A 25,900-nucleotide genomic window follows, 5' to 3' on the forward strand; every position below is an offset into this window, starting at 1 on the left:
TTATACAGTCTCAACCTCTTTGCCTGCTATACGTGGTGGATGGTAAAACCAAAAAGCAAAGTAACCAAAAATTTTTAAAAATACAGAAAAAATGCATTTAACAACTGCCTCTCCTAATGGTTAGCATTGCATCCAGAATCTAAACACTAAGGTAATCAATAACTTGCATTTATTTAAGCACCCTTAATGTAGTAAAACATCCTAAGGCGTTTCACAGGAGCGTTATTTAGGGAGGGAATTCCAGAGCTTAGGGCTTAGGCAGCTCAAAGCATAGCCACCAGTGATGGAGTGATTAAAATCGGGGATGTGCAAGAGGCCAGAATTGGAGGAGTGCAGAGATCTCAGAGGTTTGTCGGGCTGGAGGAGGTTACAGAGATAGGGAGTAGTGAGGACATGGAGGGATTTGAAAACAAGGACAAGAATTTTAAAATCGAGGTGTTCCAGAACTGGGAGCCAATGTAGATCAGCGAGCACAAGGGTGATGGGTGAATGGGACTTGGTGTGAGTTAGGGTACGAGCAGCAGAATTTTGGATGAGTTCAGTATATGGAGGGTGCAAGGTGGGAGACTGGCCAGGAGAGCATTAGAATAGTCGAGTCTAAAGGTAACAAGGAATAGATGAGGGTTTCAGCAGCAGATGAGCTGCGGCAGGGGTGGAGATGGGTATTAGGGAGATGGAAGTAGGCGGTCTTGGTGATGGAGCAGATATGGGGTCGGAAGCTCAGCTCAAGATCAAATAGGATGGCAAGGTTGTGAACGATCTGTTTCAGCCTCAGACAGTGGCCAGGGAGAGGGATGGAGTCGGTGGCTAGGGAATGGAGTTTGTGGTGGGGACTGAAGACAATAACTTCGGTCTTCCTAATCTTTAGTTGAGGAAATTTCTGCTCATCCAATACTGGATTTCGGACAAGCAACATGACAAATCAGAGACAGTGGAGGGGTGGAAAGAGGTGGTGGTGAGGTGGAGCTGGGTGTCGTCAGTGTACATGTGGAACCTGACGTATTATCGGATGATGTCACTGAGGGGCAGCATGTAGATGAGAAAGAGAAGGGGGCCAAGGATAGATCCGCGGGAACGAGAAGAGAAACCATTGCAGGTGATTCTCTGGCTACGACTGGATAGATAGGAATGGAACCAGGCAAGAGCACTCCCACTCAGCTGGACGACGGAGGAGAGACGTTGAAGGAGGATGGTGTGGTCAACCTTGCCAAAGGTTGCAGACAGGTCGGGAATGATGAGGAGGGGTAGTTTACCACAGTCGCAGAGGATGTCATTTGTGACTTTGATAAGGGCCATTTCAGTGCTGTGGCAGGGGCAGATACCCGTTTGGAAGAATTAATCGCACTTTAACGATGTGCAAACAGCTGAATGAAACTGCTTGAAGATCGACTTTGCCTGAAAGCAGATTTTTTTTTTAAATCGGTAAGTACAGGGTAAATGCTTATTGAAAGGCACAAAATAGTTGGTGCGCTTAATATATAAGCGGCACCTTTGTAATTGACTTCTATGGTAAAGGCAAATGGTTAGCGCTATTTACCCGATATAGACGGCTACCCATGCTAAGCGTGGACGGTGTAAGTGGTGGGGACTGTATTGGAAATTCCTATTATAAATGTTTACATGGACAGTTTCCTTTGTAAATGTTGACAGAAATTTTTTTTACCAAAAATCGTAACAGTAGACAGGAAGTGGGCACATATGAATTTTTAATTATATATATAGCTATTTATACACACACTCTTACAATTCCTACATTACAACAGTGACTACACTCCAAAAGTACTTCATTAGCTGTAAAGCACTTTGGGACGTCTGGTGGTCGTGAAAGGCGCTATATAAATGCAAGTCTTTCTTTTTATTCATTGCCCATATTTATTTTCACCTTTAAATGCCTCAGGACCAAATATAAAGAGTATATCAAAAGGGATAAAACCAGCTACACACTTAGTTTAGAAGCTCAAGCTTTACTCATAACGTATTTTCCTGGATTGGTTCCCATGTTGGTATTAGTCATGGGTCCCGTTAAAATGAACGGGAGCTGCTCTGGGATGCAGGCGACATCTCTGCGCCAGTGATGTCACTGCAACAGCCTGGTGGGAAGGAGACCTGAAATGATGGGCTTCAGTTGAGGTAGGATAGTTGATTTTTTTTTTTTAAAGTATGAAACAGGGAATAATGGGTGATTCCACAATCTGGTGCTCCCAGTGGGAATCAGCTTTTACAGGTAGCACATCTCGGGAAATCATGGAGATGCAACATGTGATTTTCCATCCATTATGTGCATGTGGCTCCACGGGCCATGTGGGCATTCTGGATGTAAATATTACTGAATTCAATTGCAAGCTGCACAGGTTATTATTTCCAATTTTACTTTAAAAGGAAAGAATGAACTTGCATTTATGTAGCATCTTATCAAATCCTCAGGATTTCCCAACGTGCAGTACTTTTAATAATGCAGTCCCTGTTATGTCCAAACACGACTTCCAATTTGCACACAGCAACTTACCACAAACAGGAAATTAATGCATGACCAGATAATGTTTTGCATGGTGTTGGTGATGGAGGAATGTTGGCCAGGACACCAGAAGAAATCTCTGCTCTTCTTTGAATAGTGCTATGGGATCTTTTACATCCATGTAAGCAGCAGGCAGGGCCTCGGTTTAACATCCCATCTGAAAGATGGTTCTCTAACAATGCAACACTGTGTCAGTACTGCACTGAAATGTCAGCCTCGATTATGTGCTCAAGTCTACAGTGGGCTTGAGCCCACCCATTTGAAAGATGGTTCCCCAACTCTGACTCAGAAAACAAATAATAACACTACTAATATTCCACGTTGAAGACTTTTAAAATTTACAATAATTACTGTGACAGGCAAATATAAACTACAGTACATGAGTTTGCAGAATGTAACATGTGGTGTATGTAACCTGTTCCACCTTAAGAGAACTTAAGCCTGGTCCACCTTAAGAAAGGTACTACTTTCTTTGGCTGCTGTATACGTAATACCGGTGGTGACCACACCGGTATATAAGCACAGTGTAATAATATTGTATTCAGTATAGTCCGACCTCCAACCAGTAAAGACCTGTTGAATTTACTCTTGTGGTCTGTGTAGTAATTCTCACTATAACACACAGACTTAACATAACACTTGGTCAGGAAGTTTAGGTGCTGATAACATTCATCATCCTGTCAGACTGCTGAGGTGCTTACCATGCATTGCATGCTTCTGATCAGTCAGTAATTGAGACAGTGCCCAGAATGCATCCTCTTCATTCAAATACATCAGTAGAATGGCTGCGAGCTGGCTCATTCCTTGACAGTAGCTCACCTCCTGTGAAGAGAAGCATGTTTAATTTCTTACTCATTATTATATCTGACATTACTGTAAGAAGCAAACAATGAATTATAAACTGGTTGAGATAGAGAATTAAAACAAAAACTCTATTGCTTACAGAAAAAAGGAATGCAAGCCTTAAATCTGAACAAAAAACAAATTAGAGAGAGTTTAATAGCCATTTAATAAATACTGCATATTGTGTATTCCTAGAAAAAAAGGAATAACAGCTTTAAGTTTTTATAACGTCATTTTTTATGTTGCTCTCCCTTTTTATGAAAAACACGGAAAAGTCTCTCCGATCAGGTTTCTATCCCAATTTCCATTACACCACCATTGGTGGCCGTGCTATCAGCTGCCTTGGCCTATGCTCTGGAATTCCCTCCCTAAACCTCTCTGCCTCTCTCTCCTCCTTTAAGATGCTCACTAAAACCTACCTCTTTGACCAAGCTTTTAGTCATCTATCCTGATATTTCCTTCTGTGGCTCGGTGTTGAATTTTTATTGATAACGCTCTTGTGAAACACCTTGGGATGTTTTGCTATGTTAAAGGCGCTATATAAATGCAAATAGTTGTTGTTGTTGTTATTGTTATCCCTGCCACAGCACCAAAATAGTCCTAACCAAAGCCACAAATGACATCCTCTGTGTTGCATTATCCCTCCTCAATTTCTCTGCTGCCTTTGATACGGTTAACCACGCCACCCTTCACCAATGCCTTTCCTCTGAGTGGGATTGCTCTTGCTTGGTTCCATTCTTACCTATCGGATCATAGCTAGATCATCTCCAATAGTGGCTTCTTATCTCTCCCCCACACCGTTATCTCTGGAGACCCCCAAGAATCTATCTTTGGCCCACTCTTCTTCCTCATTTACATGCTGCCCCATGGCAATATAATCCGCAAACATGTGGTCAGCTTCCACATGTACACTGACAACACCCCAAGTCTACCTCTCCATCACCTCTCTTGACCCCTTTGTTGACCACTGTATTGTCAGACTGCTTGTCCGATAGCCAATCTTGGATGAGCTGAATTTTCCTTCAGTTAAACATTGGGAGGACTGAAGCCATCATCTTCGGCCTCAGCTCCCTACCCTTGTCACTGATTTCATCCCACTCCCTGGCCATTGTCTCAGGCTGAACCAGACTACTCAGAAACTTTATATCCTATTTGACCATGAGCTGAGCCCATATATCCTCCCTCATAAAGACCACCTACTTCACCTTGTTCACTTCTGCCCCTGCCTCAGCCCATCTGCCACTGAAATCCTGATCCATGCCTTTGTAACCACCTAATCGACTAGTCTAATATTCTAATGCCAGACTCTCATCCTCCAGCCTCTGTAAACTTTAACTCATCCCAAACGTTGCTGCCCGTATACTAATCCCCACCAGGCCGCCTATCACCCCCGTCCTTGCTGAGTTACACTGGCTCCTTCCTGATCCTACAATTTAAAATGATCATGCTCATGTTTAAATCCTTATAGGGCTTCATCCTTTCTAATCTCTGTAACTTCCTCTAGCTCTATGACCCCCTCCCCGAACTCTGGGCAGGATTTTCATTCAGGAGTCGGGTTGGAGGCAGGACTACAACTGTTGGGGTTGTAGTCCCGCCTCAATCGAGATGTGGCTAATCCGCGCGGTTTTAACTTGAATGACCTTGTTGAGCCCGCCCAGCGGGCTCAGCAGGCCAATTAAGGGCCACCCGGCAACAGGTGACATCACAGACTGAAATTTCATCTGTCAAGAGGTTTTGACAGATGAAATATCAGTGTTTGAAAGCTGTTTGAAGCTGTCAAACACTGACAGCCTTACTTCTAACCTGAGTCCTTCTCCACAGACTCAGTTAGAAATCTCTCCTGCACAGTAAGCTGAAGGCTGTCATTTTTGACAGTTCGCAGCCATTCTGCTTTCTGTGCCGGTGAGATGAGGGACTCCCAAGACCTAAAGGAAGGAAGGCTGAAAAGGTAAGAAAGAGTCATTTAAACTTCTTTAATCACATTAGACACACCAAACAAACTTACCTTTGCACTCATGCACACATCACTCACCCCTCAAAGTCCTTCAACCTGACGGCCCGCCTCCTCTAAATTGGCGTGGTTTGGAGCCGTCGGGAATCCCACACTTCAACCTTAAAAATAGGGATTAGGCTAAAAACTGCCTGTTAACTACCTGTTAACAGGCAGTTAATTGGCACTAGTCCCTTCCTGCCTCAGGTCGGCGGGTCCCAGTGCGGGGCGGATACCCGCCTCCTTTGAAACTGGCATGGAGGCGGGTTTGGGTGCGGGATGGGGTCGGGACCCCTGATTTCAGGATTTTATCCCCCCACACGCCTCCAATCCCAACTTCACGGCACAATGAAAATCCTGCCCTCTATGTTCTTCTGACTGGTCTATTGTGCATCCCTTCACCCACACTCTAGAATTTTCTCCTTAAATCCCTCCACCTCTCGCTCCTCCTTTAAGAACCTCCTTAGAACTCAGCTCTGAGCAAATATTTAGTTGCCCCTCTGAATCTCATTCTTTGGCTTCTTTGCTGTGCATTTTTGTCTGATTAGGCCTCTGTGAAGTGCCTTGGGATGTTTTTCTACAATAAAGGCGCTATGTACATGCAAGTTGTTGTTTTTCCACAGAATTAACAACCTGCTGATGAAATTGTAAGAATATGCTGCTTTGAAATGTCCCATTCTGAGAATGAGAAATTTGTTCATTAAATAAAAAGTAATTCTCTTTTTTTGGGGTTAAAAGTGAAATTTCATCCACGCTGGTGTTGTTGTAGGTTTTCAAATGGTGCAGTTCAGCCTGAGGCTGCCAGAAGGAATTGCCCACAACTTAGAACAGCAAAGGCTGGATATGCAGCTACCCCATCAAAAATTTGCAAATTTAGTAACAGTGGAAATAGCAGCTGTTAAAAACACTGGCATTTATCATAAATGTTGCAAGATTAATCCCACATCTGCAAGAATCAAATCTGCAAAGTTGCAACATAAATGGCTTAATACTGCAAGTCTGAGCCTTGCAGTATTGGATTATTTATATAATATTTATAATACATATTACCCCTCAGGATGTAAACCCAACTCAATTTTCTTACCGTGTTGTATACAGAATAGGCGGCGAGTACATGAAACAAAGCTTGCTGTCTGTTTAAAGAAAATTAGACTATAATTAGAGATGATACAATTTTAAATAGTGCAGTTAAAGAACATTTGCTGTTCTTGTAATTTGCCAATATTACATTAGTAGACTGCTGGAGAAGTGCTTGTATATAAGCACCAGCTAGTTAAAACCTAGTTCCAATTATAAGTGCAATTAAAACCTTAAACAAAAAATAAAGGGGTGGGGGGAAGACAATATCGTGCAATGGGTTAAGACACTAGCTTTACACCTATTGGAATTGGGTTCAAGTCCAACCCAGAATGATGGAGTGAAAGTCTTCTCTCTCTGTTGACTGTGGGTCCTACATATGTGAAATTATTCCAGTTCCAAGTGGGCAGCAGCCCAAAGCAGAATCCTGCCTCTAATTTGACATACATAGGCAATATAACTCAAAGGATGGTTGGTATGGGAAATAGAAAAATATAAACACTGGTACAGCATGCGTGTTCTTCTGAAGTTATGGTTGAGGCATGTTGTTTGAGCATATTAAATATCAGATCTGTGATCTGAATCTTGAATACTGTAATGAACTTGCACTTGTGACATGCATAACATGGGCCTGGAACATGGGCTGGAGATCATAGGAACAAAAGTCAGTGCAGAACAATGCCCAGCCATTCGTGAGTTTTGTTCCACAGTATTCTACTGCATTTAAAATGCAACTAAAATTCATTCTGCACCAACTGGCACAGTATCCTTGATAAATCCTCACTCTTGTCCTCTCACAGTTCACTGTTGAGGACACAAGTGTTTAAATCTGCAGAATGTTTCTAAGTGAATTAAATCCCCCAGTCACAACTCCCTTAGAGCAAAAGACTTCCCGCTCTGCCAAAACTCCCCTCTGTCTGAAAACATAGTGTGATCGCAGTCAGTAGCATTCGAATTTTAAAGTAGATATGTAATAGCAGCTATTGAGATGTTAATTCAGCTTGTTTGCTACTACATGCAATCTTGGCATATGTGCAAGTCCAGCATATATACCTATCAAACATGTGTAAACAAACTGGCCTGGAATTTGCGGTCGGGATGATGACAAACTGTCAGCGTCGCCGTCATTCCGCCTTTGAAATTGACCACAACTTTGGGATTTGGCGCATGTGTAAATCCCGAAGTTGCGGTCTGTCATTGACCGCTCTGAAATGGGCTGCGCTGTGCGTCCCCCACACACAGTCGGAAATCTGTGTAATCAGTCAAATCATTGAAACTGACGGAAACTTCAGCTCTTCCACAGTAAGTACGTTATTAAATTCCCCACTAAAAAAGTTAGACCCAAAGGGATTAGGTGTAACTTGAGTTTCAACAGCGTATTGACTGCTAAACAAATGTTAAGGACCTGGAAAACTATTTTTAATTGTGTGCAGTGTGAAATTTGTCAATTTTAATAAAAATGTAAATTTTTAAGAAACTTTGCAATAAAAGTTTTTTTAAATGTTTGTCCATCTTTATTTCAGGTTTGCCTTTTCCCCGTGAGAGCCCCAATCTTTCTTTTGCTCTCTCACTATTTTAAAAAGTTAGAACTTTAAGAGTTTACTCACTTCCTTGTTCACTGTCTGTGAGAATTCTGCCTTTTGAGTGGGTGCTTAGACAGCCTGTTGACGTCACAGAAGTTCGAACAAGGGGAGTCGTAAAACCCAAAGTTCTCGACACAGGGATTGCGAGATCCTTGTGTGGAGCGTATTTCGGGGCCTTCGCTTTGCTGCTGACCGCAAATTCCGGGGCATTAACCTCCTTGCATGTCAATATAGAGTGATTTTTACTAAGTAATATCTTGACCATTGTAGGTATGTACAATTTAAAAAAGTGAGCTAAAACATTAATGGTGCTTGTTGAATGATCTGCATTAAACACTTATTCAGATTGCTTTTACCTATTTAGGGATTAGTATTGAAAGGTTTAAGCAAGGCTTAATTTAGATACCTATAAGATCTCAAAAGAAAGGAAGTAGCGATCTGAACATATTTTTTTAAATGCAGAGTATGTGCTGTCCTGTCAGAAAATTTGAAACCCTTGACCCTAATGACCCGGAGAACTGTGGCAAGCTGAACGTTAGATCATAGCAAAGGATCCTTTCTCAATAGTACTGAATATAGAAGTGAAAACTCAATTCTCAGTCACTGCTAGAAATGAACACTATTTGGTATATCTAGATCTCCAGGAATTTCAGACACAAATCTATATATCAGGCAGCAAAATGAATACCTCAGGTACGGTGCTTTGCACTGCTGTTTGTCTGGTCTGCTTTCAAAATGGCTGCCTAGATTCTCTGAGAAACTTGAGAGCCATGAAGGGTCCTCGTGCTTGGAGTTAAGCCAGTGCTGATATGTTACTAGCAGGCCCAAGATGTAGTGTGAGCTATGTGGAGAGAGCAAGAGAGTGACCAAGGCCAGATGTACAGTGATGGAGATCAGAGAGAGACAGAGGGAGAAATACCAGAGGAATAACGATAATGACAAATAGACAAAATGAGTGTGTGTGACAGAGACAAGAGAGAATCAAAGACAGAGATGCGATACAGTATGAGACAGAGGCAAATATGAGAGACAGAGAAGAAAGAAAAAGTGAGAGAGCACATGATTGAGAGGCAAACATGCAATGGTGGAGATAAGAGCAGCAAAATGAATAAACACTTGGTTAAGGAAAAGAAAAGCCAAAGGAAGGAAAATCAGAAAGAAAAGCAATGAGACAGATTAGAAAATCGAAGATAGAAGGGAGAAAGCAAAACAAGTTGAAACAATAGGGTATGGCTGCTGGTCGCCATACCTCATAGCGTTGGGAGTGAAACAGGTGCTGGGAGGTTGCAAAATTGGGCAGAGATCAATTTCATTGGATTCCTACCCATTCTGAGGTCTAACCTTAAGGTGGGCCTATAAAATTCTCATTGAAAACAAGTTTTAATGACATGCATATTAGCATGTACAATTTCCCTAGATTCTCACAGGGAATATATTATGGATTAAGCTTGTCTGCAGAAAAAGAGCAATGGAGGCAGGAATGTTGAGCTGACAGAAAATTATAATATAATGGAGGACCCGCTCTCCTTTAAGAATAAATAGCTGAAAGTAGAATTTATCTTTAGGTTTGTGCTAAATGTTACTTTCACTGCCAATATTTATCAAGTTAATTTTTGAGGTTTTGCCCAATTGTTCTGGCTGCCAGATTTTAGTTGCTAAAATTTAAATTTTGAAAATGAGCACTGCAGAGGACATTCCTCTCTTTTTCTATTAATTGAAGGATAAAGAGCATAAAAGGCAATGTCAGAATGCACCAGAGGCAGACTTCCTTTACCAACAAAGCCATATCTAAGGGTAGATGCATATCTACCTTGGAATGTCCGAGAAAAACTGCTTTCACAGGCTCCATTTCAATAGAATGAGTGACAACGATATGTTGCCCCCTGGAATCAGATCTCCAGCCAGCTTTTACTATAGGAAGGCACTGCCAGTGGCTGTCAAAGTCACCACATCCCTGAACTTTTAGGCATCTGTCTCATTCTAAGCGATCACAGGTGACATTAGCACCAATAGTGGAACTGCATTTCACAGATGTATCTATCAGATAGTTGATGAATCGCTCGCTATTTTCTCAGTGGGCAGCCTGCATCAGAATGAGAGGGTTGTACAGATTTCTAAGATGGCCGACCTCCCCCTAGTCCAAGTTGTCATTGATGGTACCCATGTGACCCTATGGGCACTTGCACACAATTCCACGGGATCATGAACCACAAGAGCATTCACTCGAACAATGTGCAGTTCATCTGTGACCATAAAAACAAGATTGTGCAAGTGAATACCTGCATCCCAGGCAGCAATGACATCTTCATTTAAGATAATCCACTGTGCCAGGATAGCATAAGATCCAAGGAGAGGACATATAAATTGGCCAGAAAAAGCAGCAAACCTGAGGATTGGGAGCAGTTTAGAATTCAACAAAGGAGGACAAAGGGATTAATTAAGAGGGGGAAAATAGAGTATGAGAGTAAGCTTTCAGGGAACATAAAAACTGACTGTAAAAGCTTCTATAGATATGTGAAGAGAAAAAGATTGGTGAAGTCAAGCGTAGGTCCCTTGCAGTCAGAATCAGGGGAATTTATAATGGGGAACAAAGAAATGGCAAACCAATTAAATACATACTTTGGTTCTGTCTTCACAAAGGAGGACACAAATAACCTCCTAGAGATGTCAGGGAACATAGGGTCTAAAGAGAGGGAGGAACTGAAAGAAATCAGTATTTGTAGGGAAATGGTATTAGGGAAATTGACAGGATTGAAGGCCGATAAATCCCCAGGGCCTGATAATCTACATCCTAGGGTACTTAAGGAAGTGGCCCTAGAAATAGTAGATACATTGCTGGTCATCTTCCAAAATTCTATAGACTCTGGAACAGTTCCCATGGATTGGAGGGTAGCTAATGTTGCCCCACTATTCAAAAAAGGTGGTAGAGACAAAATGGGGAATTATAGACCGGTAAGCCTGACATCGATAGTGGGGAAAATGCTGGAGTCCATTATAAAAGATGTAATAGCAGAGCACTTGGAAAGCAGTGACAGGATCGGACAAAGTCAACATGGATTTACAAAAGGTAAATCGTGCTTATCTAATCTACTGGAATTTTTTGAGGATGTAACTGGTAAAATAGATAAGGGAGAACCAGTGGATGTGGAGTATTTGGACTTTCAGAAGGCTTTCGATAAGGTCCCGCATAAGAGATTAGCGTGTAAAGTTAAAGCACATGGGATTGGGGGCAAGGTACTGACTTGGATAGAGAACTGGTTGGCAGACAGGAAGCAAAGAGTTGGAATAAACGGCTCTTTTTCCGAGTGGCAGGCAGTGACTAGTGGGGTACCGCAGGGATCGGTGCTAGGACCCCAGCTATTCACAATATATATTAATGAGCTAGACGAGAGAACTAGATGTAATATCTCCAAGTTTGCAGATGACACAAAGCTGGGTGGCCGTGTGTGCTGTGAGGAGGATGCCTAGAAACTCCAGTGTGATTTGGACAGGTTGGGTGATTGGGCAGATGCATGGCAGATGCAGTATAATGTGGATAAATGCGAGGTTATCCACTTTGGTGGCAAAAACAGGAAGGCAGATTATTATCTGAACAGCAATAGATTGGGAGAAGGGGAAGTGCAACGAGACCTGGGTGTCCTTGTGCACCAGTCGCTGAAGGTAAGCATGCAGGTGCAGCAGGCGGTTAAGAAGGCAAATGGTATGTTGGCCTTCGTAGCGAGAGGGTTCGAGTACAGGAACAAGGATGTCTTGCTGCAGTTGTACAGGGCCTTGGTGAGACCACATCTCGAGTATTGTGCGCAGTTTTGGTCGCCTTATCTGAGGAAGGATGTTCTTGCCATGGAGGGAGTGCAGCGAAGATTCACCAGACTGATACCTGGGATGGCAGGAATGACGTATGAGGAGAGATTGGGTCGATTGGGCTTATATTCGCTGGAGTTTAGAAGAATGAGAGGGGATCTCATTGAAACTTATAAAATTCTAACAGGACTAGACAGACTAGATGCAGGAAGGATGTTCCCGATGGCCAGGGAGTCCAGAACCAGGGGTCACAGTCTAAGGATAAGGGGTAAGCCATTTAGGACAGAGATGAGGAATTTCTTCACCCAGAGGGTGGTGAACCTGTGGAATTCTCCACCACAGAAGGCAGTTGAGGCCAATTCATTAAATATATTCAAGAAGGAGTTAGATATATTTCTTAGGGCTAAAGGGATCAAGGGATATGGGGAGAAAGCAGGGGCAGGGTACTGAACTTGGGATGATCAGCCATGGTCTCATTGAATGGCGGAGCAGGCTCGAGGGGCCGAATGGCCTCCTCCTGCTCCTATCTTCTATGTTTCTATGATTCATTAGAGAAAGGAGACTGCAAGGATGAGCTAGCTATGAACAGCAGCAAACCATAGATACAACAATCATTATTGAACACACTATAGCAACAGGAGGCATCTTACAATATATCAGGATCTCTAAGATCATCGCACTCTGCTGTATGTTACACAACTTTGCCATCCAAAGAGGCATGGAAGCATGGAGCAAGTGGAGGAATATATCAGTCCATATCCAAGAGTTGAGCAAAATGAAGATGAGAAGCCAGAAGATGTTTCTACAGAACTACGTTTACAGACACCAAGAACTATACAGGACGCTCTCATTGACGAGATCTACATCCGAGTACCCTATTTGCCTATTGCATGAACAGTCTATACTAACTCAGCTACCATGAATCTCATTTCTTTTGTCTACTACTATTTCATTTTACACCATCCCAACAAAATTCCTGACACAGTTAAGATCAAGTGTAACGAAATTTAATCCCCAATTTGCGCATGTGTTTTCTGTTTCTTGCTTTGATGCCAACAGCATGTTTTATGTGCTGTAGTACATAATCTTGTGCTCCTTTTAGGTGCTCCTCCATGACAGAAGTGAGTGAGTGGCTGGGTGGATGCCAGTGGGACCCTCTTGGAATTGAAGTGGCCCGCTGCCTCCTTGTGCTGGGTCATAGGATGGTCGTACAGCTGCTTGTATTACATTGATGATGTGGAGGCAGCCCATTCCTGCCTGCTTTCTGCCATATCTTCCTTCATTTGAAAGGAAAGGGGGTGTGGGACTGGATGTGGCATCACCAAGAGAGTTAGCAGTCTCGTACATATCGACTCCAGCCATGCCCCCGCTGCTGGACACTTCCCCAGATGATCTGTGTGGGGCCAGACCCTGCATACTAGCTCTTTTCATCTGATTGTCCACCATGCTGAAACTGGGCAAGGGAGCCTTTTAATGATTGGAAAATAAGGGGGTTATTTTACACCTCACCAGATTTTACTTTCCATTGGCTTCAATGATGTAAACGAGGCAGCCAATCCAATCCCGTCAGTTTCCCACCAGGTGGGTTATGTTAAAATTACTCCCAAAGTCTCCATAGCAGTCGTCTGAACATTCACAAGAGGTATTCAGACTGGACTTGAGACTTCTTGCATGGAATATCCACTACAGATGTACTTGGAGTTACCACGGACAGAGCGCTGCATTGTGGCTCTATATTAAACAGTCATGCACGACTGCAGAGATGAGGGTTGGGGATTTCTCCAGTTTGGTCTGCTCCCTCCCGTTATGTACCACTTTGTCCAGGAAGTATTGAACTATTGGAAGTTTGAAGAGCACATAAATGAGCAACAGCCAAATGGTCACCCTGCATCGTCACTTACGTGTGAGTAAGCAAATATGCATCATGAGGGTTAGTTGCATGCTAAGCCTGCTTTGTGGAATCTCCTTTCCAAATGGTCATGTGAAAACAGTTCCAATTTGAAATGGCAGTAAAAAAGTGCTGCCTGCTGTAGTAGGTGCATGTGAAGCTGGTTTCTGAGGGCTTAGTATCCAGCCTCGGTCATGGTAACAAGATGAAAGGAAGCTGTTCTAGGCCTGCAAACTTTGCCCATTTATTTGATGTAGTGAAATGCTGGCTAGCATTACCGTGGCAGATTTCCTGAGGTTATTACCCTTTTCTTCATCTCTAGATGTTTGAGACTGCGTTGACTCATGTAGCCACTTCCTGCTGAGCAGCCTGACAGTTTCATCTGTGTGGAAAATGCCCTAGGATGGCAAAACATTTAAGAGCTGCAGCTATGCATTATTTCTCAATTCCTGCTGACAGAAAGTTCCTGCAGACAGGCAGGCGCATTCCAGGCCAGGAGCTCACCACGAATAGATAAAGATCCTAACCTCAGAAAAGTCCCACTATATGGATGAAAAAAACACCTTTTTCTACATTTCTCTGGTGTTTTGTCTTTAATATCCTCTTCACACCTCTATTGCTTCAGTACATATCCTGGTGTGCTTTCATTTGTACACAAGTACAGTACTAGAAAATTATTGAGAAAGAAAAAATTAATCTTGATCTGGAAACACTGAATTCTTTCTAGGAGCTACGGTACAGAGGGAGTGGCATGGCACTGTTTCTTCATCACTTTTTTTCTACAGCACAAAAGATTCCCAAACCATCAAAGTACCTTCATTAAGTTTTATTGTTATCAACAGTAAGATCTAAAGGTACTATACTCTGCTGTTAATCTCAACTCTCATCTTCATACATAACTTACACAGAAATTATATAGAATGATTTTATTTGATCTAATTCACCCTATGAGTCATTCCTTTCCCACATGCTGTGCAGTTATTAATTACAATGTTTACCAATTTTGCATTTAGTTTGCAGTAATACATCTGTGTTAGACTGTGTCAATCTTTAACCGATACAGAATAACGGATGTTGTGGTGAGAGTTCAAAAGCTGTAACTCAATCAAGGGATTCCAAAGATATTAGTGTAGAAGTACATACCAAACGGTTTATGAGCTCAAGGTTTAAGCTTGTTTGAATTCAGCCTTTAAGTCTCTCCATATACTTGACAGTCATAGTCACAGCTGCGTAAAAAACTATAGTTGTATTTCTACTCTGGTCAGTCAGTAAAAATTCTAGATTTCATCCCAAAAGTTGCAGGCTTCAACAACCAAGCGGTCTACACACTGGATTTTGTCATTTCAACTTTTAAGTAACAAATTAATCAGTAACTTGTAATATTGCACTGCGTCCACCCTCTGTAAACTTGAACTCAGCCAAAACTCTGCTGCCCATATCCTAACTCGAACCAAGTCTTGTTCATCCCCGTGCTCGCTGACCTACATTGGCTCCCTGTCGGGCAACAACTCGATTTTAAAATTCTCCTCCTTGTTTTCAAATCACTCCATGGCCTCGTCCCTCTCTAACCTCCTCCAGCCCTACAACCCTCTGAGATATCTGCGCTCCTCCAATTCTGGTCTCTTGCGCATTATTGATTTTAATCGCTCCACCATTGACAGCTGTGTCTTCAGATGCCTGGGCCCTAGAATTCCCTCCCTAAACCTCTCTTCCTGAAAGACGCTCCTTAAAACCTACCTGTGTGTCCAAGCTTTTGGTCACCTGTCCTAATATCTCTTTATGTGGCTCAGTGACAAATTTTGTTTGATAACGTTCCTGTGAAGCACCTTGGGACGTTCCACTACGTTAAATGTGATGTATAAATCCATTGTTGTTAATTGATTTTAAGTATGGGCTGGGGCAGTTTTGGGCAGCATGAGTAGCAGTGTGAGATAGAAACTCACCCGCTGCCCCTGAAATGTGGCCCAGGGTATTTTAACTACCAGGGCTCATTTAAATCCCGCCGACCGACTTCCCACCCATTCCAGACGAAAAATTGTGCAACCCGGAGGTTGTCGACCAACAGCAGGTAAGTGGCGGGATGGACTGCCGGAGCTGTTCCACGCCCGCCCTGGAAGGGTGGGGGGTGATACGCTTATCAATTACTTCATAAAAGGTGATGAGTCGAAGAAGAGATGATGAGTCGAAAGAAGAGATGAATAAGGCTTTTATTAGCTAAGAGACCATGCTTCTTCGTGAGTGACTGAACAAGTCTGAACGAAACCCACACAGTGGTGGGTGGAGTCAGCTGAGGCATGCCTCCATACACAGCGCCACCCAGAGGTGGCAATATACAATACAGTGGTTTACCACATTCACCCCTTGTTTAATGTGAAGTCCGGCGGGGTGAAGGGTACTACAAGTTAAGTCTATCAGGAGGCCTTGTCTGACGTCCTGATCGTCGTGGTGGCGGCGGTGGTGTTGCAGCATCCGACGTCGGGTCTGGTGTCTGGGTGGTTGGCGAAGATTCCTGGGGCTTTGGCATGCCGTCTGCAGGGGTTGGGTTGGGAGGGGTGGTGGGGGATAACAGTGGTAAGGGGGATAACGGTGGTAAGGGGGATAACGGTGGTAATTCAGGGGTACCCGAGGGTGCGAGATCTCGTATGGAGACCGTGTCCTCCCGCCCGTCTGGGTATGTCACCCAGGCATACTGGGGGTTGGCGTGTAGGAGGTGCACCCGCTCGACCAGGGGGTCCGTTTTATGCGTCCTCACGTGCCTCCGCAGTAGGACGGGCCCAGGAGAAGTCAACCATGCCGGTAGCGAGGTTCCCGATGTAGACTTCCGGGGGAAAACGAACATTTTCTCATGAGGGGTCGCATTAGTGGCAGTACAAAGCAGTGACCGAATGGAGTGAAGCGCTGCAGGGAGGACCTCCTGCCAGCGGGAGGTCGGAAGGCCCTTAGATTTTAGTGCTAAGAGGACTGCCTTCCAAACCGTCGCGTTCTCCCTTTCCACCTGGCCGTTCCCCCGGGGGTTGTAACTGGTGGTCCTGCTCGTGGCGATACCTCTTGTTAGCAGGTACTGCCGAAGTTCGTCGCTCATGAACGATGAGCCCCTGTCGCTATGTATATAGCTGGGGAACCCGAACAGAGCGAAGATGTCATTCAGACACTTGATGACCGTGGTACTGGTCATGTCTGGGCAAGGGATGGCAAAGGGGAAACGGGAGTACTCATCAACTATGTTGAGGAAGTACACATTGCGGTCAGCGGAGGGGAGGGGCCCTTTAAAATCGACGCTCAGGCGTTCGAAGGGGCGGGTGGCCTTGATCAGGCTTGCTCTGTCCGGCCTATAGAAGTGCGGTTTGCACTCGGCGCAGATTTGGCAGCTCTTGGTCATGGTCCTGACCTCCTCGATGGAGTAGGGCAGGTTACGGGATTTGATAAAATGGAAAAACCTGGTGACCCCCGGGTGGCAGAGGTCATTGTGGAGGGACTGCAGCCTATCACTCTGCGCGTTGGCGCATGTACCACGTGATAGGGCATCTGGGGGCTCATTGAGTTTCCCGGGCCGATACAAGATATCATAATTGTAGGTGGAGAGTTCGATTCTCCACCTCAAGATCTTGTCGTTCTTGATTTTACCCCTCTGCTTATTATTAAACATAAAAGCTACTGAACGCTGGTCAGTGAGCAGGGTAAATCGTTTCCCGGCCAGGTAATGCCTCCAGTGACGCACCGCTTCTACAATAGCCTGGGCCTCCTTTTCGACGGAGGAGTGTCTCGTCTCGGGGCCCTGGAGGGTCCTTGAGAAAAAGGCCACGGGTCTGCCCGCCTGGTTAAGGGTCGCGGCTAGGGCGAAGTCGGAGGCATCGCTCTCCACTTGGAAGGGGATGGACTCATCCACCGCGTGCATTGCGGCCTTCGCGATATCGTTCTTGATAAGAGTGAAGGCTGCACACGCCTCTGGTGTCAGGGGGAAGGAGGTGGCTTTGATGAGGGGCCTGGCTTTGTCTGCATAGAGGGGCACCCACTGGGCGTAGTAGGAGAAAAACCCCAGGCATCTCTTCAGTGCTTTTTGGCAGTGGGGAAGGGGTAGCTCCATTAGGGGGCGCATTCTGTCGGGGTCGGGCCCGATGACTCCGTTCTCCACCACGCAGCCGAGGATGGCCAGGCGCTTGGTGTGAAACATACATTTTTCCTTATTGTACGTTAGGTTCAGCCGTTGGGCCGTACGGAGGAAATTTGCTAGATTAACGTCGTGGTCCTGCTGGTCGTGGCCGCAGATGGTGACGTTATCCAAATAGGGGAAGGTTGCCCGCAGCGCGTTCTGGTCAACCATTCGGTCCATCTCCCTTTGGAAGACCGAAACCCCGTTGGTGACGCCGAAGGGGACCCTAAGGAAGTGGTAGAGGCGGCCGTTTGCCTCGAAGGCAGTATACTGGCGGTCCTCATGGCGGATGGGCAGCTGGTGGTACGCTGACTTAAGGTCGATGGTGGAGAATACTTTGTATTGCGCAATCTGATTGACCATATCAGATATGCGAGGGAGGGGGTACGCGTCCAGCTGGGTGTACCGGTTTATGGTTTGGCTGTAGTCGATTACCATGCGGCGTTTTGCAGTGGTTTTAACGACTACAACCTGGGCTCGCCAGGGGCTAGTGCTACCTTCGATAATGCCCTCCTTCAAGAGCCGCTCCACCTCAGAGCTGATAAAAGCTCTGTCCCCGGCACTGTACCGCCTGCTTTTGGTAGCGATGGGTTTACAGTCGCGGGTGAGGTTAGCGAACAGGGGAGGGGGGGGGACTTTTAATGTGGAAAGGCTGCAGGTGGTTTGCAGCGGGCGATTTAAAAGTTGTTGGTTGCAGACTGTGAGTGGGGGGAGGGGTCCACCGTATGCTAGTGTGACACTCTTAAGGTGGCACTGAAAATCCAACCCTAGCAGGACGGCAGCGCAAAGACGGGGCAGGACTAGCAGTTTAAATTTTTGATATTCAGTGCCCCCTACTGACAGGGTCACCACACAGTAGCCGCTGATGTCCATTGACTGGGACTTGGACGCCATAGAAATGCGATGGTGCGTTGGCAGAATCGTGAGGGAGTGGCTACGTACCGTGTCGGGGTGGACGAAACTCTCTGTGCTCCCGCTGTCGATCAGGCAACTGGTGGCGCGGCCGTTTACCGCGATATCCATCATGGAGCTGGATAGATGGTGAGGGTGGCCTTGATCCAGCGTCACGGAGGCCAGTATGTGGCTTAGTGAGTCACTATAGTCATCCGCCGAGACGGTGGTCGGTTCCGGTGACGAAATGGCGGTTGAGTGCGTTGGATACGATGGCGGCGGATGCCATGCGGCCGGGGGTACACAAAATGGCGGATAAGATGGCTGCTCCCATGGCCCGCACGCTGCGCTGCTGGCTGGCTTCCCCTTGCAGGCGTTAGCGTAATGGCCTTTCTTCCCGCAGCCCGAGCAGGTAGCTGTCTTAGCTGGGCAGTGCGCTCTGGGATGTTTTAACTGGCCACAGAAATAGCATTTTTGGGCCTGGTTACTGGGCATCGAAGCAGTTCTTACCGGAGGCTGCTGTCTCGGTTGGGTCGCTGCAGCGGTTGGTGCCGGGGGCGGCGGTCCCGTGTCCCACGGTTTCGATTGCCATGTCTCGGCGCCGTTACGGGGGTATGCCTCGAGGTTTCGGTGGGCCTCCTCTAACGAGAGCGCAAGGGCAATGGCCGTCTTCAGGTCGGGTTCCTTGCTTTCTAGCAGTCTCTGCCGGGTGTGGTCTGACTGGAGGCCCCTGACGAAGGCATCACAGGCGAGTCCCTGCGCGTGCTCCACAGCCGTTACCGCTTTACAATCGCAGTCTCTGCAGAGTGCCAGTAGCGCCCGTGCAAATGCCCCTACCGATTCTCCCGGTTGCTGCCTGCGGGATCCCAAGAGGTGTCGGGCGTAAATTGTGTTCACTGGGCGCGTATATTGCCCTTTTAGTAGCTCGAGGGCCGCCACGTACGTATTAGAGTCCCGGATTAGCATATATACTTGATGGCTCACCTGGGCGGTCAAAATTTTCAGTTTGTGATCCTCCTCTGTAACCTGTGAGATTGCGAGGAAGGATTCAAAGCAGCTCAGCCAGTGTTCAAACTTGGCTGATGCACCCACATCTTGAGGGTCGAGGTCCAGGCGTGGTGGTCTGAGGGCTCTCAGCAATGTCTGCTGTATCCGTTGCTGTTGTTGCTCCTCAGGTGTCGCCATTTAACTTTTAGCTAATAAAATTGATACGCTTATCAATTACTTCATAAAAGGTGATGAGTCGAAGAAGAGATGATGAGTCGAAAGAAGAGATGAATAAGGCTTTTATTAGCTAAGAAGAGACCATGCTTCTTCGTGAGTGACTGAACAAGTCTGAACGAAACCCACACAGTGGTGGGTAGAGTCAGCTGAGGCATGCCTCCATACACAGCGCCACCCAGAGGTGGCAATATACAATACAGTGGTTTACCACAGGGGGCAAAGCTATCCTTCTGAGGGCTGAAGGAGCACAGTTTCTATCGGGTGGGTAGGGTTAAAATCACCCCCATGCTGTAATTTTCCCCTCCCAATGACTGCACATCTTTGCCTCCAGTTTCCAAAACAAATTCCTAATCAGTTTAGAAGTGCTAAAGGAGGCTGGGTGGGCAGGCTTCAATTCCTTCTCAGTGGGAAAGGTTCTTAAGAGGCCACGAGGATCAGATGGGAGGTGGACACCAAATGAGAGACAGGGTGGGTGGGAAGGAGAAGGTGAAGAGAGTTTAGTCTTACTTATGTTCCAGATCCCCACAATCAATATTTTGGATATCCAGGATGTGTGGAGACCTAACTGCCAGACCCAATTATACTCTTTATTACAACAATCTCAAGCAAATAGAGTAAAGTTCTTAGTACTTTATGTTTTACTCTCAGATCTCCAAATGCTTGTTTTTCTTATGCAACTTCAAAGCCATGTTCTTTTTCACTTTTGCTATATCTATTTTACCCCTACCTCAAATTTTCTTTTTACCTTTGCTCACTGCTTTTGTTGTCTAGCTCGAATATCCTTCCCCTGGTTACTGCCATTTTGATGCAAAACTAACAGTGGCAGCTTAAGACCTCACTCTCCTGCAGCAGGAAAAGCTCACAAGAAGAAAACTCTACACTGCCACATTCTTAAAAGCTATCTTTTTACTCATAGCTACTTTCTTTTGTATGATCAATGATGCAGAGCTTGGTGTGACATTTTGTGATTCTACTCACAAGGTGACAATTTTACTAAAAAAATAGTACTTGAGAGTTTTCCTCTGGTACACAATTGGCTGTTGGAAGGGCTGAAAATGTGTCGTCATCACTATACAAACCACAAAGATTTAATTTATGCTATAGATCGTATTTGAGCCAGTACACTGGAACTAAGTGGTCAGAACGAAAATAGAAAAATGCATTTCCTTTAAATGATGTGGTTGTAGCAAATACAAGCAACACTATGAAAGGTACTCCTTCTTTAATGTGTACTGACTGGTCATTAATTCATCAAGTTTGCTGACAGCTGAAACTCCAATGCTGCTTTTTTTTAAATTATGGAAACATTGGAAGGAAAATGGATTACCAATCAAGTTGGTTACCATTGTTGAGAAATTCATACTCCAGGATGGCTCAACAGAAAAACGATGTAATGCCACGTTAAAGCAACTACGTATGCACACATTTAGTGCACCTGTAATTAATGGAAAGTCACACTCAACCACCCATGGCCAACCCCAACGTGGTGGATCTGATGCCAGCAGCATATCTATCTGAGGCACCTTGGAAAACCTCTCCTGTGGAAAGTTTCTCATGACAATGGAAACATATCATCTACGCTACACGTTTCCCTCCAATGGCACTCCATTTTAATCTCCATGCGGGAAAAATTGGGTTGCTTTGTGCCTCCCGTTAGCACCCCGTGGGGGCGCAAAGCACCTAGCGCCAGGCACGGCACCGCTAATGCCTCCTGCGAAATTAGGTGGGAGATTAGTGACGGCAGTAGCCGGTAGCGCCCTGTGGCACTGCATCTCTGGCGATAACGTCATCGCCATGTGCAGTGCCCTGCTCGTGCCCCAGCCGCAAACTTCGCTCGCACTCCCTGACCTACCGCTGGACGCTATGTCAGACAGGGTCAGAGTGGTGTTTTTGCAGCCGGGGCAGCGATAATTAAAGGGCAGGTGCTGGGTGACCTTTTCTTTTGGGCCTCCTGCCAGCACCCGCCCCCTCTGGCCTCCTCCTGCGGGGTGCAGGCCGCGTTCCGTCAGCCTGGCACTCCTCTCGAGTGCCGGGCTCTTTTGCCAGCACCCCGGTGGTCCAGCAGGGCCCCGGTGTATGCTGCGCTAGGCCCCTTCCCTTTAATCAAGCGAGGGAGGCCAGTAATAACACGGTACTACGTGCCGACGGGCGTGGCGCTGTTGCACGTAGCGCCGCGATATTGAATGGTAGCGCCCCAAGAGGGAGGGGGAGCGCTTCCAGTAGCACCCCGCCTCCTGCTTGGGGCGCTACCATTCAATTTCCGGCATGGGGGCTCTAACTTCTTCAGGGCACTAAAAGTAGTGCCCGAGCGAAGTTAGCGCCCCAAAGGGGGCGCAACCCAATTTTTTCCCCCATTTGTCTTGCCAGATTGCATATCTAACATCCGATCCTAGATAAGCCACAATTCCCTCCAGCTGAACATTGGGAAGATCAAAGCCATTGTCTTTGGCCCCACCACAAACTCTAACTTTTACCACCAATTCCATCTCCCTCCCCAGACACTGTCACAGACAGAACCAGATGGTTTGTAACCTCAGCGTTCTATTTGACCCCAAGCTGAGCTTCCAGCCCTATATCCTCTCCATCACAAAGATGGCCTACTTCCACCTCCATAACATCACCTTTTTAAAAATTTGTTTATGAGATGTGGGCATCGCTGGCAAGGCCAGCATTTATTGCCCATCCCTAATTGCCCTTGAGAAGGTGGTGGTGAGCCACCTTCTTGAACCGTTGCAGTCCGTGTGGTGAAGATCCTCCCACAGTGCTGTTAGGTAGAGAGTTCCAGGATTTTGACCCAGCGACGATGAAGGATCAGCGATATACGTCTAAGTCAGGATGGTGTGTGACTAGAGGGGGGGTTGGAGGTGTTCCCATGCGCCTGCTGCCCTTGTCCTTCTCGGTGGAAGAGGTCGTGGGATTGGGAGGTGCTGCCGAAGAAACCTTGGCGAGTTGCTGCAGTGCATCTTGTAGATGGTACACACTGCAGCCACGGTACGCCGGTGGTGGAGGGAGTGAATGTTTAATGTGGTCGATGGGGTGCCAATCAAGCGGGCTGCTTTGTCCTGGATGGTGTGGAGCTTCTTGAGTGTTGTTGGAGCTGCACTCATCCAGGCAAGTGGAGAGTATTCCATCACACTCCTTACTTGTGCCTTGTAGATGATGGAAAGGCTTTGGGGAGTCAGGAAGTGAGACACTCGCTGCAGAATACCTAGGCTCTGACCTGCTCTTGTTGCCACAGTATTTATGTGGCTGGTCCAGTTACGTTTCTGGTCAATGGTGACCCCCAGGATGTTGATGGTGGGGGATTCGGCAATGGTAATGCCATTGAATGTCAAGGGGCGGTGGTTAGACTCTCGCTTGTTGGAGATAATCATTGCCTGGCACTTCTGTGGCGCGTATGTTACCTGCGACTTATCAGCCCAAGCCTGAATGTCATTCAGGTCTTGTTGCATGCAGGCATGGACTGCTTCATTATCTGAGGAGTTGTGAATGGCACTGAATGCTGTGCAATCATCAGCGAACATCCCCATTTCTGACCTTATGTTGGAGGGAAGGTCATTGATGAAGCAGCTGAAGATGGTTGGGCCATCTGCCAGATGCCTCTGCCCATCTGCTGCTGAAAATTACAGATTCGACTATTCCAATGCTTTCCTGGCTGGCTCTCATCTCCACCCTCTGTAAACTTCAGCTCATCCAAAACTCTGCTCACTGTATCCTATCCTGCACCAAGTCCCAATCACCCATCACTCTGCTGATTTACACTGGCTCTGGATGTCCCAACGTCTCAAGTTGAACATTCTCATCCTCATGTCTAATTCCTTTCATGGCCTTACCTTTTCCTATCTCTGTAACCTACTCCAGCCCTACAATATCCCCCATAACTCTCCTCTCCTCTGACTGTAGCCTCTTGTGTATCCATCCCCTTTGTCCCACTATTGGTGACCGTACCTTCAGCAGCCTAGGTCCCACGTTTTGGAATTCCTTCCCTACACCCCTCTGCCTCTCCACCTTCTTCTTCTTCTAAAGCTTAGTCAAAGAGGTGGGTTTAAGATCACCCCTCCTAATATCTCATTCTTTGGCTTGGCGCCCATTTTTTTGGCTTACACCTCTGTAAAGCAGATGTTTTTACTACATTAAAGGTGCTACATAAATGCACGTTGTTGTGTGTACATTTAGATTAGGGTAGAAGCACAGAAGGAGGCCATTTGGCCCATCACGCCTGTACTGGCTCTTTGAAAGAGCTAATTTAGTCCCGCACACAAGCTTTTTCCCATAACCCCAAAGATTAGTCCTCTTCAAATACATGTCTAATTGCCTTTTGAAAGTTGCTATGGCATCTGATTCCACCACCCTTTCAGGTAGTGCCTTCCAGAGCTTAACAACCCTGTGTGTGAAGAAATTTCTCCTCATTTCGTCTCTAGTTCTTTTGCCAATTATTTTAAATCTATGACCTCTGGTTACTGACCCATTTGCCAGAGGAAACATTTTCTCCCTACTTGCTCTATCAAAACCATATATCATTTTGAATACGATAGCAAAATACTGCGGATGCTGGAAATCCGAAATAACAACAGAAAACGCTGGAAAAATTCAGCAGGCCAGGCAGCATCCGTGGAGAGAGAAACAGAGTTAATGTTTCAGGTCGAAGACCTTTCGTCAGAACTGAAAAAAAACAGGAAAGGGGTTAGATTTTAAAGCAAGTATGGGCTGGGAAAAGGGGGAGGGGATGAAAGAACAAAAGGGAAGGTCAATGACAGGATAGAAAGCAGGAGAGATTAAGAGACATTCAAGGAACTACTTTAGTATACTGTATTCGCTGCTCACGATGTGGTCTCCTCTACATTGGGGAGACCAAACGCAGATTGGGTGACCGCTTTGCGGAACACCTCCGTTCAGTCCGTAAGGGGGACCCCGAGCTCCCGGTGGCCTGTCACTTTAATTCACCGCCCCATTCCACTCAGATCTCACCATCCTCGGCCTCTTGCATTGTTCCACGGAAGCCCAGCATAAGCTCGAGGAACAGCTTTCGATTAGGCACTCTACAGCCCTCTGGGCTAAACATAGGCCTAGAAATTGGGTTGGGGCGCCAAAGTGGCGCCAAGTTCGCCTGGGCGCTGATTTTTGCGCAGCGTTCGGAGCATTAACGAATGTTAGAAATTCCGTTTCAGCGCCCCTACAGGGAGATGGGGCGAGGCTCGAGGCGCTTCGCGTCCCTCTTAGGGCGCTGAAACGGAATATCGCAGCGCAACGTGCCACAGCGCCACATGCTGCGGCACAGCGCACGCTGCAGTACTGCAGGCCTTCCTCCCATTGTTAAGGGGGAGGGGCCTGCAACAGCGCGATCGCCACTCGCGAGTGCCGGCAAAAGAGCCCGGCACCGAGGAGAAGCGCTGGGCTCTCGGGAAACAGCCGGCAATGCCGTGGGGGGGGGGGGGGGGGTGGTCAGGAGGGTGGGGACAGAGGTGCTGGCAGGCGGCCGCCGAAAAAGGCGGCCGCCCCACACCTCCACCTTAACTTGCGCCACTGCCGGCACAGCAAGGCCCCGTGAACCAGGCGCTGGTAGCGAACGGCGCTACAGCGGCGTTCGCTACAAAATATCGCGATCGGGGCGCTGCGCACACCGATGACGTCATCGGTGGTGGCGCAGCGCAACAGGCTAACGCCACCATTAGCGCCCCCGCTGAATATCGCGGGAGGCGCGGCCAGTGGCGCTACAGCCACTGACTGCCCTCTTTAGGCACTAATAGGTGGCACTACATACCCAATTTCTCCCCCATAGAGTTCAACAATTTCAGATCATAACCCCTATCACATATATATTTTCTCTTTTTTTAATCCACACTTTTGTCTGAGCTTTTTTCTTCCCTCCCACATGGCAGCTGTCCTTCATTCTTTCAGGGCCATTCACACTTCATCCAGAGCCATCCTTTGTTCCTTG

The 25,900-nt window shown here is 46.4% G+C and overlaps 1 protein-coding gene across 2 annotated transcripts in view; it reads right to left on the minus strand.

The window, feature by feature from the left end:
* Positions 1–25,900, minus strand: part of LOC147107022 (uncharacterized) — a 364,818-nt gene that overhangs the window by 135,244 nt on the left and 203,674 nt on the right. For both annotated transcript variants that reach the window (XM_086007993.1, XM_086007992.1), the window contains 2 exons: positions 6,433–6,481; positions 3,217–3,337 (listed from right to left, as the gene is read on the minus strand). In XM_086007993.1, coding sequence (XP_085864119.1) covers positions 3,217–3,337; positions 6,433–6,481 — 170 coding nt within the window. The remainder of the gene's footprint in view (positions 1–3,216; positions 3,338–6,432; positions 6,482–25,900) is intronic.

This window comes from Somniosus microcephalus, chromosome 15, assembly GCF_052327205.1.
Source record: "Somniosus microcephalus isolate GS21.2 chromosome 15, FLI_Smic_1.0, whole genome shotgun sequence".
NCBI lineage: Eukaryota > Metazoa > Chordata > Chondrichthyes > Squaliformes > Somniosidae > Somniosus > Somniosus microcephalus.